Raw genomic sequence first — 17,881 nt, forward strand, 5'->3', positions numbered from 1 at the left:
TTAAAATTATTAAAGAATACATAAAATAATTTTATCCTGTAAGGTTGAAGATTTATTTTGACACATAATTTTAAGTGTATAACTTTCTTTAGTCTGTCTTGTGTTTGATCAGAGGGCCTTGAGATTGGTTCATTCTTGTCCTAAAATTGAGTGTGGGCAAGCAGCACATAATTTTCTTCTCTAGTTAAGAAAACATGATAACAGCACTAGAAATTGTTATGCTATGAATTTTCGATATGAAAGCATAAAATCCAAACTTAATGTTATTTTGGTTTCCCATTTATCACAATCATTTCTTTTTCAAACTTAGCAGTTCATGTACATAATCTTCTAAGATTTCTTGTGATCTTTGCAAGCATGGCTACTGTACTATATATAATATAGTATATAATAATATATATTTAATAAAATAAAATAATAATATAAAGCAGAGGTCTTTGTTATACTCCTAGCTTCCTGCAGTAATGTGTGCAAAGTGATCTTGTGGTATTTGCTCTTGCCATCCCTGCTCTCACTGGCCTGTTTAGACTGTTTTCTAAACACGCAGTCTTTTTTAAGTAGAGCAGGGAAATGTTTAGAAATACCCCTTTGACACACCAAAGAAAGTATAATTGGTGTTAACTTTAGCTTACAATAGAATTAGTATTGGTGCAAAGTTAATTTTTCTTAGGGAAAAAAAAAACCCAAACCACAAAATATTGTAGATAAATTTGCAGATGGTTTTAAGAAAGTTTTGTGTGCCAGTTCATCTCAGTTCTTTTTATTTATTGCTTTAACTCATTATAGTATTTCATCATGTTTTGTGACCTGGGTACATGCCTGATTTGGGACATATAGTATTGAATAACTAGCAAGATAAATTTCTTGTTTCTTCATCTCATATTTAGTGTAAGTCTTAGGCCACAAACATCTAATGCAATCATGGGTAGAAAATAAGATATAAGAAATTATTGCAGACGTTTAACTTTTAAATTGCAGACTATCGGTGGTCCATGTCAAGTCATAGTTCACAAGTGGGAGACTCATCTACAACCACGATCAATAACCCCTTTAGGTATGGGCATTAACTGCATCTGTTTGAGGCGTATGCATAAAGTTACTAATGTGCTGCACAGTGGCTTAGGGACTTCATGCATTTTGATTCTGAAGTTTAAAATCAATGCATTGTCAGTACTACAGATTTCACTTAACATTTCATGGATCTTACTTTCAAAACTAAACATTTTTATGGCCTTTCTTTATAAACTATTAGAAATGCTTGTTTACTTATTTTTATTTGGCGGGGGGTTTAGATTATTATGAGACTTATTTTAATCTGGAGTTGTTGGAAAGGTAATAACGTTCTTCCTGACTGAGGATCCATGGCTTTATTTAGATTTCTTGCTCATGTTTAGAGAGCATTTTAAGAATTAGTTAGCTGGGTGGTGATTGCCTTTAATCCCAGCACTTGGGAAGCAGAGGCATCTCTGTGAGGTCAAGGCCAGCCTGGTCTACAGTGCGAGTTCCAGGACAGCCAGAGCTACACAGAGAAACCCCGTCTCAAGCGCCCCCCAAAAAAGAATTGGTTGATCCAAAACAAAAACTTTCACAAGTTCAGTTTTGAATGCAAGTAAAGTTATATTTTTTTAAATACTATTAAATAATTAAACCAATGAATTTAAATTTCTTTGTTATAGTTTACATGTATTTCTCTAAGTCTTTTAAATCCCCTCTTGGCTGTGCTGTTATTTATATCAGTTTTTAAAATTCAATTTTCTGTGCCCAAGATGGCATTTATCTTCATACAAGTGTTTTTTAGTTCACTATTCTGTGCTGAAAATAGATCTTGAAGCTCATTTTACATACATGAAACTACTCACTTGTATTTGTGAATTGAATCTGAGAATTACATGTTTTAGTTCCTACAATCAAAATTGAGGTTGTGGATTTTGTAGTTTAGATTAGGAAGTGGGAGTTTCTGTTTTGCCCTCTTTAAAGGACACATTTTGTTTAAACAGAGGTCTCATTCCATCTTCCTTTGAGTTTTCTTTTTACATGTTTTAATATATTTTTTGATAGTTTTTAAGGCAGCATCTTTAACATTACAGTGGTCTCATACTGGAGTCGGAGCTTAGTGAGAATTAAGTATTATAAAACAGTTTGCATTCGGTTGCATATTGAAATTAAATATATTTTTTGTTTTGTGAGAAGTGGAATGATTTTATTTCTGTTCTTGTAGAAATTTACATTCTGCTTTGGGGGAAGGTGATGTAAGCTTAAAGGTGATGTGCAGTCTGCTGGACAATCTTTAGGAAACACCCCACTTACTTTGACAGATACTTCAGGTTTGCTTAAAGTAAGCTGGGAAGAGCACTAAGAAAGGAACCATATCTCATGTTTTAGTAGACACAGCTTTACAGCTCTTTTCATGATCTTGAAATACTAGCAAAGGACTGTGTTAGTACTTAGCCTTGGTAGGTCTCGACAGCTCTGTACACACAGGTAAGTGTATGCTGTTTATAAAGCTTTTGGCTGGCTGAAGGAATGTTGAGGTTTGAGGAGATTCACACTTTAGCCAAGTTCTGGATGTGCACCACTTAAGAATAAGCATCTTAATTGTGCCAAGACTGTTGGTTTGAGACATAAGCAAGGAATTCTTGTCTAGCAGCTCGCTAGGCTCATGCATGGTGGGTGCTGAGCTCCCCAGTCATCCAGGGCACCTTCCCAGACCTTCTTTGTCTTTGTGAACAGTCACTCAAGTCTGTAGGACCACTCTGCTTGCTAGTCTCCTGAAAGCGAATAAATACTTTCTCTAGGGCTGCAATAAACATGCTTATTCACTTTAGGCTGCTTTATGTTATGGATGTACCATTTTATGCAATACTTAAAGTAAATTCTCAGTTGTTCATTCATTCTGTACACATCATGGGTTTTTAACTAGGCCTTTTATTTTTCTTGAATTCTAGAAAGTGAAATCATTATTGATGATGGACAATTTGGAATCCACAGTAAGTGACATTCCCTGAATTTTGAAAATGTTTGATATGATTAACCTCTTACCTTAATATCTCATTGGAAATCTGTGACACACTGAAACAACACCATCACTGCAATGTTGAAAACAGAGACAAGGATATTTTGTTAAATGATAAATAGCCTCAAACTTTTGCACTTAGTGTTTGATCATTTTAAATGTATGAGTTTATATAACTATAAAGACATGTATCTAGAGAGGAGGTGGATATGCTAATCACTCTGATTTGATTACACATGGTATATATGATGTTCCTTGTAGGCTTTTGTGTACTTTGTATGTTTAAATAATATTTTTACAATAAATCTGGACAACCAGAATGTTCTAGTAATTCTGACTGCCTCCTCAAAAACTATTTATTGTAAAGTTGAAAATTCCTTGTCTTCAAAATGTGTTTAAAATGTTAATTATTTTTATACCTTTCTGCTCTGGTAAGTACTTTATCCTCAAAATTCAAACCTTCCTCCAGTGGTTGGATATCTCACAGAATGACAGACTACAGTACTGCCTTGTCTCATCCTGGGTGCTAAACCTTAGGGTCAGAAAGAAGTGGGATGAGGTAGAGGATGTGCCTTTGGCCTTACTCTGAACCAGAGATGCATTTTTGATGACCAGTGTGCTTTCCTGGCAAGAATGGTTTTGGCGACAATTTACTATATGCATTGAACACAGAGGCAGTGTTTTTGCTATGGCAGTATTTGAAAAGGACTCGAACCATTCCCTGTTATTTCATATGGTAGGAAGTGTTATACTATAAAATAATACAGTCTAAAATGCTTGAATAGCTTTAATGCTTATTTTTTAAAAGTCTTGTCCTATTATTTACAAAAGAAAACATACTATTATTTTTTAAGAGATTTATAGAGAATGTTTTTGTTGGCGTTTTTAGTTGGTCAGTTTGTTTGTTGTTTTCTGGTTTTTTGTTTTTTTTTAGATTAAAAAATTTTAAGACAGGGTTTCACTATTTAGCCTTGGTTGGCCGGAATTCAGAATTCTGCCTGCCTCCACATTACCACTTGCTATTAAGATTATTTTATCCTTAATTATGTGTGTGGTTTTGCACCTGAGTGCAGATGTTCATAGAGTCTAGAAGAGTGTGGCACATTCCCTCAAGTTGGAGTTATAGGTAGTTGTAACCTATCTGCTGTGAGTGCTGGGATTTGAACTGAGGTCTTCTGTGAGAGCAGATATGCCCTCTCCAGCCCCCAGAGAATCTCTTTTTCTTTAGCTGTAACTTATGACATAGTATCTGTCATGTTGGTTACTTTTATGGTTATAATTGTAGCATTCCTGTCTTTGTCTCTAACTTTTTCACTTCCCAATGTCATATTAAATTAGTTTTAGTTAGTTTTCAGGATGAAAAAGCATTTCTTTGACTTTATGCACTCTTTAGATAATATTTGAAATTTGATGATTTTAAGACATTAAGTTATACCTCAAGAGAGAAGCCTTTCCATTTAAGCTCTGTTGATTTAAAAACTTAGGCTGAAAATACCACCATTGCTATTTATGAAAAAATTATTGCTTTTATTAGGTAACTTCAAGTTAGCTAACTGCATGTTATTACACCATTTGTTGTGGAGGCACACATTAGTGTGAGCATCAGAGCTGACTCAGTTTGGGCCTTCCATTTCTTAAATCTTCAATACTGGTCCCACACCTAGTTTTAGTTGGGTATCTTAGATGAAATTTTGCAGGGTTTTTGTTTTGTTTTGTTTTGTTTTTTGCTTTTATACCAGGCTGGCCTTAAACTCAGAGATCAGGAGGATCTATGTCTCCTGAGTGCTGGGATGGAGTGCATGCTATGCCCCATGACAGTGCTTTTTTATTGTTTGTTTGTTTGAGACAAGTTCTCTCACTTTGTAGCTTTGACTGGCATGAAACTAATAGAACCCTACCTGCCTCTGTCTCTTTAGTCCTGGGATCTACATTGTGTACTGCCATGCCTGGCCTATAATGGCATTGGTTTTGTTGTTGTTGTTATTATTGTTTTCCCTTCCTTTTTTTTTTTTTTTTTTTTTTTTTTTTTTTTTTTTTGGTTTTTCAAGACAGGGTTTCTGTTTTAGTCCTGGCTGACCAGGAACTCACTCTGTAGACCAGGCTGCCCTCAAACTCACAGAGATTTCTGTATCTGCCTTCTGAGTGCTGGGATTAAAGGCATGTATCCAGCCATCTTTTTCTTTTTTTTAATATATTGTTATTTATATGCATTGATTGTTTTTGCTTGCATGTATGTCTGCGGGAGGGTGTCAGATCCCCCGGAACTGGAGTACCTAGAATTGTGCACTGCCATGTGGTTGCTGGAAATTGAATGCAGGTCCTCCGGAAGAGCAGCCAGTGCTCTTAACCACTGAGCCATCTCTCCAGCTCCAGTGACAATTCTTACAGACTTACTTAATTTTTTTGAGTTTCTAAGTAGCTGGTTATTAGTAGCTATTTAGCTTTGTTTCCCTAACTTCAAGTGAAAGTTCTTTTTCAGTGACACATTTAAAATTACCTTTAATTACAGTAATATATTAATTACATTTAATGTTGGGAAAGGACAAGTATTACATGTCAGTACTGGAATATGAATGTGAACTAGAATTGTTAGTATGTTCTGGATTTAACCAGACTGCTGAAAAATGTATAATTATATTATCCTTCCTATTTATCCCATTAGATGGTGTTGAAACACTGGATTCTGGATGGCTCACATGTCAGACTGAAATAAGATTGCGTCTGCATTATTCTGAGAAACCACCGGTCTCAATTACCAAGAAAAAGTTTAAAAAATCTAGATTTAGGTATGAGCATATGATTGTATTACTTAGGCCATTTATTTTTGCTATTACTGTAAATTTCTGGCATATGTGGTTTTAACCTCTAAGATAATAAGCTGTATTTCTCCCTCAATTTGTTGTTACACGTATTTATATTGGGCTTAACCTCTAAATTTTCACTAGGAAAATTTATTCTTGTTAAAATATGTGGTTTCTAGGTTTGTGTATTTTTGTAGTTTCACTTAAACTTTCATACTGTAGGGATTGCTATAAAAGTGATAAAACAAGTGATTTTGTGGTAAAAAGAAAATGGCAACCAAAAAACAACAACAGCAGCAACAAACAAACAACTGGTAAAAAAAAAAAAAAGCTGGGCATGGTGGCGTGCGTCTTTAATCCCAGCACTTGGGAGGCAGAGGCAGGCAGATCTCTGTGAGTTCAAGGCCAGCCTGTGAGTCCAGGACAGTCAAGGCTACACAAAGAAACCCTGTTTCGAAAAACCAAAAAAAAAAAAAAAGAAGGAGGAGGAGAAGAAGAAGAAGAAGAAAGAAAAGAAAATGGCATAAACAGAAAACGATTGCTATCCTTGGCCTTTAGAGTCCAGACTTTGTTAGGATTTGTTTTGACACTGAAAAGTAAAAGTTACCCCGGCAGCTCCAGACTTTGCTGCTTTCCTTCCGCTTCCACCCTTTCCTCTCCCTCTCCCTCTCCCTCTCCCTCTCCCTGTTCCTGTTCCTTCCCTTCTGGTGCTTTCTTCTCCTCCTCCCTGTTTTAGGGATAGATGAAAAAGCTTTGCAACAATAGTTAAAATTCATTTTTCTGTAATACCATTCACTATAAGTCTGAGTAAGCTGCCTTCCTGCTGGACTCTGGACATTAATCATGTGATTTTGGAATCAAGAGTTCCAAGTTTTTTGGTTTGCTTTTTTGGTTGTTGTTGTAGGTTTTTTTTGTTTTTGGAGACAGGAGTTTTCTTGTAGTTTGGCTGCCGTGGACTCTCTTTGTAGACCAGGCTAGCCTCGAACTCACAGAGATCTGCCTGCCTCTGCCTCTAGAGTGCATGTGCCACCACACCTGGCGAATTTCAAGTTTTGATATGCAATTATCAGGCTTTTCTGGTACAATGTCAAGGCTGGGTAGAAAAGTCCATTTTCAGTTACTAGAGATATTGATATTATTTTTTAAATATAATTCATAATGATAGTATACCAAATAGGTCCTTAATTGTTTCATTACAATTACCTAAATATGTAAGAAAAGTGAGCAGCACTTTAAACCCTTTATATTAGCTTTTGTATTGAGAGAATTTGTTATGTTTGCCTTTATTTATTTATTTATTTATTTATTTATTTATTTATTTATTTAATGTGTGAGTCCTCTGCCTGCATGTACACCTGCAAGCCAGAAGAGGGCATCTGATGATTGTGAACCAGTATGTGATTGCTGGGAATTAAACTCAGGACCTCTGGAAGAGCAGGCAGTACATTTAACTGCTGAACCATCTCTCCAGCCCTTGACTTTAATTTTTTAAAGTAGTCTGCTATGCATAATTAAGTCTTTGTCACAGATTATTTAAAAAGTAGTGTTTTATTTTAAAGTGCTTAGGATTTAAGAAATGAAGAAAATCAGCCAGGCAGTGGTGGCGCCTGCCTTTATTCCCAGCACTCCAGAGATAGAGGCAGGCAGCTCTCTGTAAGTGCAAGGCCAGCCTGCCTACAAAATGATTCCAGGACAGCCAAGGCCACACTGTCTCGAAAAACCAAAACAAAAAACAAAAAACCCCCCAAAAAAGGGAAAAGTAATTAATAGTTGGTAGTATAGTAAATAAATTTGCAGTGTAGGTAATCTACTTTTGGTTATTTTAAAACACTTTAAGTTTGTATTTATGTACAGTCTATGAATTTTTCTTGCTGGGTTTCATTATTTTCTCTTGTCAATACAGGGTAAAGCTTACACTAGAGGGCCTGGAGGAAGATGACGACGATAAGGTATCTCCCACTATGCTCCACAAAATGTCCAACAGCCTGGAGATATCCTTAATAAGTGACAATGAGTTCAAGTGCAGGCATTCACAGCCAGACTGTGGGTACGGCTTGCAGCCTGATCGTTGGACAGAATACAGCATACAGACAATGGAACCAGATAACCTGGAGCTAATCTTTGACTTTTTTGAGGTGAGTAGTTATTTCAGGGAATTCAGGCATGAACCATTTTTTCGTATATGATTAGATTGTACTCTATAATTATATTTTAAACCAGGACAAGATGTCTTTGCCTATAGAGTAATATAAATCTTCCAAAGCACTTTCCATGGATTGAGTAGAGAGGGCTAGGCAGCCGTGGACCCCCCTGATGGATGACCAAAGTGAATCTCTTTCATAGTGGAAATCTGTATTTTCTCCTAAGGAGGACATGTGTAGACCATTCATGTTGGCCTTGAATTCAGTATGTAGTCAAAGGTGACCTTAATTATAGGCATGGGCTGCTAGACCCAGTTTCTGTGGTGCAGCAGATGGGACCAGGGCTTCATGCATGCCAGACAGACACTCTCAACTGAGTTATATTCTTGGTTTCAAGAGTGTCTGTTACTATGCCAATTCACTATAATGGTAAGATTGATTATATAACAATATAAATACTTGGCAGCAAGTTAAAAGGTTGTATTTTATTGTGTGTATGTGGATTGGTGAGACGGGTATGCCACATGCGTGCATGGAGGTCCAAGGACACGTAGGGACTTGGTCCCTTCTGTGTGGAGGTCTGGGGTTTAACCCAGGTTTCTAGATGACCTGCTTGATTTTTCTTTTTTCTTTTTTGGCCAACTTGACACAAACTTAGACATATCTGGGAAGAGGCATCCTAATAGAAAAAAATACCTCCATAAACTTGGTCTGTAGGCATGTCTGTGGGTACTTCCTTGATTAATGAAAGATGTGGAGAGCCCCATTCATTGTGCCATCCCCTGGGCAGGGGTGATAAAGCAGGCTGAGAAAACTGTGAGGAGCAAGCTTGCGAGCAGTGCTTACACGTGGCCTCTACCTCAGTTTCTGCTTCCAGGTTTTAGCCTTGATTCCTGCCCTGATTTGCCTGGATGATGAACTACAAGTTGTAAGATGAAATAAACCCTTTCCGCCCCCAAGTTGCTTTACTTTAGAAACTTGGGCATCATGGTATATCACAACAACAATAGAGAAGTAACCGAGACACCATGCCGCAGCAGGCCTTTACCTGTTAAGGCATCGTGCTTCTAAAAAGTTAATAAAATGCAATGTCAGATTTTTAAGAGTCTCTGCCACTGAAGTCCCGACCTAATGATGCTTACACTAGAGATTGTTAGCTCATTTGCTTCCGACAAGTAGTACTTGGTGCCTTCCCTGTTGTCTTCATACAGTGTACGTGGCCCGTAGATTACATGTGCTGCTTCCTTAGCATCTAGTTCCTTTGCCACCTCTGCTGACTTCTGTCTTGAGGGAGGGGAGCATGCCTTGACTGTGGTAATACTTAGCCACATGTTCTTGACAGCAACAGAATTCAAGGTAGATTTAAACATATTAATATAGTAAAACTAGTTACATATAATTACATGTGTTGTAATTTTTGAATTACATATTTCTGTGAGTGGCATTTTTGATATAAAGAGTAATGTAATTACTTTGTGTTCATATTTTGTAAAAAATTAAAGCTCTAACTGTAAGATGATGGGAATTGTAAAAATATAGTGTAAAGTTTTGATTGGTTACCTTTTTTTAAGTTTTAGTGCCTACCTTAAGATCTCAATAAAAGTGGTGGCTCACACCTGTAATCCCAGTAGTCAGGGAGGCAGAGGCAGGCAGATCACTGGGAGTTTGAGGTCAGCCTGGTCTACAGAGTGAGTCCAGGACAGCCAAAGCTACACAGAGAAACTCTGTCTTGAAAAACTAAAAACAAAAAAAGATCTCACTTAAAATGTACTCCTTGCTTTGGCCTTCCAAGTGCTGGTTATAGATACGTGTCACCATGCTTCACTGTATCATGTGTGCATTTGTCTTTGAGATGGGGTTTCTTGTAGCTTAGACTAACTTTGAACTGCTGTGTAGTTGAATGTGGTCTTGAACTGGTTCAAATCCTCCTGCTTTTACTTCTTGAGTGCTGGGATTGTAGACATGAGCCATGTCCAGCGTTGGGGACCAAACGCAGGGCTTCATGAGTACTTAGGCAAGTACCCTATCAACTGAGCATCTAGTCTTAGATTTCATTCTCATTAGTTGTCCTCCATGGACTCCAAGTTCACTTTAAAGGTGTTTTTTTTTCCCCCGGCAAGGGACAGTGGAGGGGGGTGGCTGAAAATTAACATTTAAAACTTCAGGACAGCGCAGAAAGGTGGTTCAGTGGCTAATTTTGTGGATGCCCTGAGCTCAGTTTCTAGTACCTAGGTAGCACAGCTCATTACCTCCTATAACTCCAGCTCCAGGGTATCTGACCTCCTCTTCTGGTCTCCACAGGCACCTGTATATACCCCTGTACATACAAGAACTAAATTTATTTTTTTTTAATTCTTTAATTCTAATGAGATGCATGGCTCAGTGGGTAAGGGTGCTTACTGCTATGCCTAATGACCTGCGTTCACTACCTGACACTCATGTGATAGAACGAGAGTCAACTTTGCCAAGTTGTCCTCTGACCTCTACATGCAAGTAGCAGCATCTGCATGCCAAACCTGTCCAATCTCCCCACATACAAAAGTTTTAAAATTATAAATAAAAATAAGGATATTCTGAACCTTATTTTTTTTTTTAGGAGGATCTCAGTGAGCATGTAGTTCAGGGTGATGCTCTTCCTGGACACGTCGGCACAGCGTGCCTCCTGTCATCTACCATTGCCGAGAGTGGGAGGAGCGCTGGAATCCTTACTCTTCCCATCATGAGCAGAAATTCCAGAAAAACTATAGGCAAGGTCAGAGGTAAGTTGGGGAGAAGATAAGCCCTTAGAGTTAAGCTAAGATTATGGTAGAATTTTTATTACTTTAAGCTGAATATTTGTGAATGATTTCATTATTAATAGTACAGCAACACTTTAACGAACATATTTACTGAATTTTCTGTTTGATAGAGACGAACAAACTGGTTAAGAGCCATTCAGATGCTTTTGATCCTATAGTGTTGTTGTTTTTTAATCATGACCCACCTTTTTTCCTATGGAAGTTGACTTCATCATCATCAAGCCATTACCAGGATACAGTTGTTCTATGCAGTCTTCATTTTCCAAGTATTGGAAGCCAAGAATACCATTGGATGTTGGACATCGTGGAGCCGGGAACTCAACAACAACTGCCCGGTAAGTTGCATATTTGGGTAGGATTACCATTCAGTAGCCCATGCTTGGTAAAGTTAATGGGATTTTACCTATTAAATGTCAAAAGGAAAATGCCTTTTTACTACCCATAGAATTAAATAAAATTAAATGATAAGGGGAAGGGATTACTATTTCTTTTTGTTTTGTTTTTCAGGACAGGGTTTCTCTGGTCTTTGTAGACCAGATTGTCCTTGAACTGACAGAGATCCTCCTACCTCTACCACCCAAGTGCTGAGATTAAAGGTGTGCTACCGCAGCCAGGCCAGAATCACTCTTAACAAAGTATATGGGGAATAGAGACATGGTTCATTGTTTTAAGAGCACTTGCTGCTATTCTAAAGGACCTGAGTTTGGCTCCTAGTTGTCACATTGGATGGCTCACAACCTGTAACTCCAGCTCTAGATGATCTGACATCTTTCATATTCCATGAGCATTGCGCGTGCGCACGCACACACACAATTTTTTAAAAGGTAGGATTGAACTTTATAGTAGAGAGCCTCTAGCAATGAAATACAACAACACTGATGGGGAAACACAACTTGATTAGGCTGGCATTTGTGTCTAAAGTGTAGGCTGAACTTGGACATACACTTCCTTAGAACCATGGCCATGTAAAGAAGAAAGAATCACTAAGGCTAATCTTGACCAAAACCTTCCATAAATGAGGAATTTGAGAGCCAGATAGAGCAACTTACAAGAGTAAGAATCAAGAGAGGCTCCCAGATTAAGAGCACTGGCTGCTCTTCCAAAAGCCTGAGTTCAATTCCTGGAAACTACATGGTGGCTCCTAACCATCTATAATGAGACCTGGTGCCCTCTTCTGGCCTACATGCAGGCAGAATACTATAAATAAATAAATCTTTAAAAAGTGATAACAGAGGCCAAAAAGCTTTCTGCATCAAAAATCCCCCACCCCCAGCTTTCAATTTTTAATGTCTTTTTCATTATGTAGACACTAGATAAGAAAGCTTGAAGATTATCTCAGGAGAGACTTAGCTTCTATTGAAATAGTAATCTGGCACGGCCACCTTTAACCCCAGCACTCAGGAGGCAGAGGCAGATGGATCTCTTCTGCAATCTGGACTCCCATTAGCTATCCCTCTAGTGCCTTTCTTTGTTTTTCTTAATGAAATCTACCCTGTTGGTGTGTCAGTCATTCCTAGCTCCCCAACTTTGCCAGTATGAAGTCATTTGTAGCCTTTATTAGGAAGTTTCTTCTCTCAGTTTCTTCATGCCCTTGAAAAGGATTATTTTCCATAATTAGGCACCTTACTTCTTTCCAAGAAAAAAAGTCCAAGTACAGGGAAACTATGTGTTGTGATGTGGAATACATCTATCATTGTAAGTAATAGTCAGAGCTTGTGTTTATGAAATAACTGTACATACCAGCCAAGTGTGTTCACTATCATATTATGATTATAGTAAAATTAGCCTCCACATAGAAGGTAAGTCATGATTTTAATGTTGAAGATGTGATGTAGTTGGCTTACCACAATGTTCCTTATGACTACATTTCTTCTCTATTTCAGGCTGGCTAAAGTACAGGAAAATACTATTGCTTCTTTAAGAAATGCTGCCAGTCATGTAAGTACGCTTCCTTTAAACAACTTTAGATTATTGAGATAGAGACCGAAAGCTCTTTCACTTTTCCTTATTGTTCTGAAAATGTTTATAAGTGAGTGACAAAAAAATATCCTTTTGTGTTTGTGTTTAGATTTGTGATGAAGATTTACATGTAACTATCAGAGTAATAACCAACCTTTTAAAAATATTTTATGTGTGAGTGTTTTGCCTGCATGTGTGTGAGTGTGCTGCTTATGTGTCTGGTTTCCTTGGATGCCAGACGGTGTCAGATCTCCTACAGCTTCAGTCACAAACGTCTGAGAGCCTTCATGTGAGTGCTGGGCTCCTGAAAGAGCAACAAGGGAAAAAGAGCTTTAAGCCACTTTCTCCAACCCCTATTCTGCGCGCACACACATGCACACGCGCGCACACGTTTCAGAAAAAGCAAGGCAGGCTTTGAACCTTGGTGGTTCCCCAAGTGCTGTGATTACAAGTATAAGCTACCACTCCCTATTTCCACCTCCCCCCCCTTTTTTGAGATAAAATGTTTCTAATGATTGGTTTTACTTTAGAAATAATGCTAATAGAAGGAAGTAGGTTTATGTAACACTTCATTGCATTTTATTATTTACTGAGGCGAGGGCGCTTGTCTCCATGTGGAGGTCAGAGGACAACATGTGGCAATTGACACCCTTGTCCCACCTTGAGAGATCTGATTGAACTCAGGTCTTGGTGCCAAGTGCCTCTACCCACCAAATGATCATCTGGCTACACTTTTAAAAAATGTATCAATACATATGTTGAAATACATTATTTTGTACTCTAAAAGAAAGTAAAAGTAGGGGAATGGACAGATGGCTAAGCGATTAAGAGCACTGTCAGCTTTTCCAGCCTGAGTTCAATTTTCAGCGACCATGTGGTAGCTCACAACCATCTATAATGTGATCTGATACTCTCTTCTGACATACAAGTGTATGTGCACATAGAGAGCACTCATATATATAAAATAAATAAATAAATCTTAACGAAAAAAATTAAAGCTGAGGCAGGAGGATCATTGTGAGTTCGAGGCCAGCCTGGTCTACACAGCAAGTCCAGGACAGCCAAGGCCAAACAGAGAAACCCTGTCTCAAAAAACAAAAACAACCACAACAAAAAAAAGCATTTAAAAAAAAACATTTTAAATTTTTTTTTTTATCCAGTCATAAAGTATTAAAAGTTTGTTTTGCTTCCACCACCTGACCAGAGAGACTCAAACAATAAGCTTAAGTTGGGATAGGGGATGCGAGGGCATGTGAATATTTTCCTTCCCACTGTTTTTTACAGTGGCTTTCACTTTCCAAAAAATTTAAACTGGGGGTAGTGGCATATATCTTTAATCTAAGCATTTGGGAGGCAGAAGTTGAAGGATCTTTTTGAGTTGGAGAGCAAGCCAGGTATGGTGGCACATGCCTTAAGTCAGAGAAATTAGGTAGTGGAATCAGCAGGGTTACCATATATTTGAGGTTAACCTGAGCTGTATAAATAAGTTTGTCTCAAAAAGCAAAGAAGATAAGGTTGAATTAATTTTTTTTCTAGTACTAGAGATTGAATCCAGGACCTTAGGCAAGTCCTCGAACACTAAACTACATTGACCTCATCTTATTTATGCTGAAATTATAAGCCTATGCCATTGGGCCCAACTTGTAAGGGTAGTCCACTGTTGATTACTTAATGAAGGGACATCTGTTCTAAGGTAGCATAAGGGACATCTGTTCTAAGGTAGCACATATTTTAGTCTCTCTGAAGTCAGAATACCTCAAGTCATGGTTTAATTGGCAGCAGTTTTCCTCTTTTTCCTAGTAGTATATAATTTCATAATTCATAGCATCTTAAATTGGTTATAACAATTATTTTAGTATTTGAAAGTATTTGGAGAGTCAGGCATGGCAACACCTTTATTCCCAAGCACTTGGGAGTCAGGGGCAGGATCTCTGTGAGTTCATGTCTAGACAGGGCTACACTGTGTCTCAAAAAAAAATTTAAATGTGTGTAGCTTTACCTTTTAGTTGAGAGGATATACTGATCCAGGTGTACACTGGACCATAGTTCATAGTTTTAGTTCATGGTTGCTAACTAGGCAATATTTACTTCTTAGTAAAGCTTTCTTTCAAATGGATGACTATATGAAATAAAACATTGTAACCAGGAAGATGTGACTTCAAGTACTTAATAGGTAGAACTGTGAGGAAATGATCTAGTTATTCCCTTGTTGAAAGGATGTAACACCTTCTTATTAAAGTCATAAAACCAGCTATGTTTTCTGCTTTGGAAATCAACAGGAAAGGTGCTGGAGAAATGAGGCCATGCTTAACAGCACTGGCTGCTCTTCAGAGGACTTGGGTTCAATTCCTTGCACCTACATAGTGACTCACAATTCTCCAGCAAATGTCCTATTGTGATAGTTTTGGGGATTTTTTGTTGTTGTTTGGTTGATTGGCTTTGGTTTTGGTTTTTGGTTTTTTGAGACAGGGTTTCTCTGTGTAGCCTTGGCTATCTTGGACACCCTTTGTAGACCAGGCTGACCTCAAGACCAGGTGACCTCCACCTGCCTCTGCCTCCCGAGTGCTGGGATTAAAGGCGTGCACCACCACTGCCTGGCTATTGCATTAGTTTTTAAGAAAAGCTTTTGAACTGTACAGTGAAGGAAAACCCAGGATCAGAGTGAAGCGGCTCTGCAGTGCACTCTTTTCCCTTTCTCCTGAGGCTCAGCTGTTTAGCTGGAGTATAGAGGAGCCCTGTGCTCCTGCTCAGTTCCATTTGTGCTCAGAGCAGTGGCAGGAGCAGTGCCCTGAGGCTGCCTCACTGGAGGTGCTGTGGTGTTTGCAAATGGATCAAGACAAGCTTGGGCCTTTGCAAAAGAGTTGTAGGAAACTAACCATTTTGGAGAAATTTGAAGTGATATATTCATACATGTTTTAATGTGCAAAATTATCATTTTTTGTATATTGTTGTACAAAATTATGTTTTTCTGTACAAAATGTTAATTTTACCCTAAACAAAAAAAGCTGATCTGTGTTGAAATGTGTTATCTGCTTATTTAAAACACTTGCTTCCTTTTCTACTGTTAGGGTGCAGCATTTGTAGAATTTGATGTCCATCTTTCAAAGGACTTTGTGCCTGTGGTATATCATGATCTCACCTGCTGTTTGACCATGAAAAAGGTATGTTGAAATTCCTGTATCTTATGGTTACTGTCATAAAATGTTTAAAAATAAGAAAGTTTGTTACAGTTTTAGTTAATTGTTAGAGTTGATAAATTCATTTTTTAGAAGTGAATTACTTCCAATTCTTTTTAAGACTTTATAGTATTAAGAGGTAAGTTTGATAGGAGTAATGATTTTCTAGAGTCAGGCATCAGTGTTGCTAAATTTGCTTTTTGATGTTACTGATGAAGGTCTTTCCTGTACAATATTGAGGCAGAAGAGGAGGATCTTTTATTCCAGACCCCTGTCTATTTCTGCTTCATATCTCAAATTAATAGCTGGCACAATTTAGCCAAAGCTACAAGGTACCACAGTGGAGTGGTTTGGAGTCAGTATGGAGAAGACCTCAGTCAAGGCAGGTTAGATGAGAGAAAGGAAAGCCTGTGGCCGAGGAAAAAAATGTTTAGAGCTAAACTTCAGCATCAGTCCATGTCTTGGGTACAAGAATTTGAGGACTACAGAGCAGTGAGACAAAGGGGTAGGAGGGGCAGAAGGAACTGAGAGGAAGGTGTGAATCACGGGAGAGTCCACAGTGGGATTTGAAAGTGCATGTAGGGTATTTAAGGCTTATTATTATTGTTTTAAAAACATAATTGCCAATATTATATACTCTGACCTGGAATATACAAATGAATCAAGTGTTTTCTAAGGAGCTTAAATTAGGAAGTTCTTCTTGCATTAAAAACAAACAAACAAACAAACAAACAAACAAACTTTGGTTATCATTTTCAAGTGAGCTGGTTTAAGTTAGGGCCAGTTTGCTGTCATAGAACACTAGCTCAGCAGACAGGCTTTACGCACTGAGCTCGAGAAGGGTCGTCCTGTTGTTGTGAGGCACTATCGAGAAGGCAAAAGAAGAGGATTCATCTGTGCAAAGGAATAACTAAGGAGCAATAGTGAAGGTCATTTTTGCTACAAGAATATGTTATTTCTAAACTAGCTTTTTTTTTCTAAAAGAGCTTATTGAAGAGTATATTTATTTCTTGTTTTCAGTAGACTGTCTTTCTGCGAAATTGAATCCAAATGAGTTAATGGTGAAATGAAAGTATATATTTTTAACTTGAGTTTATTTTTTAAGTTAGCATTTTCATGTAAAAAAACAGTTCATCCATGTCCATTAAAAAATGCAAGTAGTTCAGAAGATGAAATGAATGACAAATCTCCCTCTCTGCTCCTTGATCACATTCCCTTACTCTTAATAGTTTCTTGTGTGTCCTTCCAGAAAAAATTTGTGAATACACAGGTTTGTACCAATATTCATGAGCAAATATATTTGTGCAGTGGCTTTTACTGTTGAGTTGTTTTATTGGTGGTACCTTAACTCATTTCCTTAAGAGAGTGGTACTTCCGACAGCATAACATTTGACATGGCTTTAAAATGTAGATTGCTTGTGGAGGATACATGCTAGATTATGGTTCTTAAATATTGCTTATAGATTAATCAGATATGTTTTCATAGAATTTTCTTTGGTATGGCTGCCACTTTTATTCGTTTAAATAATAAAAAGGCGTAGAAAAATAGAAATTTATTTGCAGCATTAAATCGCTATTAGTATTTGCATGTTGATTTCCTAGGCATGTGGCATGGGTAAGTGCCAGATAAAGTGAATACCGCATGGAGGATGCAGTAAAAATGGTGCCTGACGTCATGCTTATCATCAGTGCTTTTTTCCTCCAGGCACTGAATGCCTACAGTAAAAACAGCAGCAGGAGCTGGGGGGTAGTCAGAGATGAGAGCCTTGCCTAGCATGTGAACGGCTGTGGGCTCTTCTGGGTGGACAAGGAAAAAGAATACGACAACAGCAACAATGACAGTAAAGCGGCTGGAGCAGGAGCTCCTGTAGCGTTCAGTTAGCAGGACTTTTCTGCATGGGGTCATGATGGAGTCATGGTGGCTACCTAAGAGCAATCTCATATGCAGTAAAATGGGGTTGTGTAAACATTGAGAAATAGTGAAACAGATTTC

General features: G+C 37.9%; 1 protein-coding gene across 4 annotated transcripts in view; it reads left to right on the top strand.

Moving 5' to 3' along the window:
• Nucleotides 1-17,881, top strand: part of GPCPD1 (glycerophosphocholine phosphodiesterase 1) — a 53,550-nt gene that overhangs the window by 18,590 nt on the left and 17,079 nt on the right. For 2 of the 4 annotated variants that reach the window (XM_084776861.1, XM_084776862.1), the window contains exons 5-13: nt 979-1,054; nt 2,946-2,987; nt 5,676-5,799; nt 7,718-7,949; nt 10,552-10,714; nt 10,956-11,088; nt 12,637-12,691; nt 15,781-15,873; nt 17,138-17,158. In XM_084776861.1, the coding sequence (XP_084632987.1) occupies nt 979-1,054; nt 2,946-2,987; nt 5,676-5,799; nt 7,718-7,949; nt 10,552-10,714; nt 10,956-11,088; nt 12,637-12,691; nt 15,781-15,873; nt 17,138-17,158 (939 nt within the window). The remainder of the gene's footprint in view (nt 1-978; nt 1,055-2,945; nt 2,988-5,675; nt 5,800-7,717; nt 7,950-10,551; nt 10,715-10,955; nt 11,089-12,636; nt 12,692-15,780; nt 15,874-17,137; nt 17,159-17,881) is intronic. The other 2 variants (XM_084776863.1, XM_084776864.1) reach the window with 2 other exon arrangements.

This window comes from Acomys minous (assembly GCF_964271855.1).
Source record: "Acomys minous genome assembly, chromosome: 3".
NCBI lineage: Eukaryota > Metazoa > Chordata > Mammalia > Rodentia > Muridae > Acomys > Acomys minous.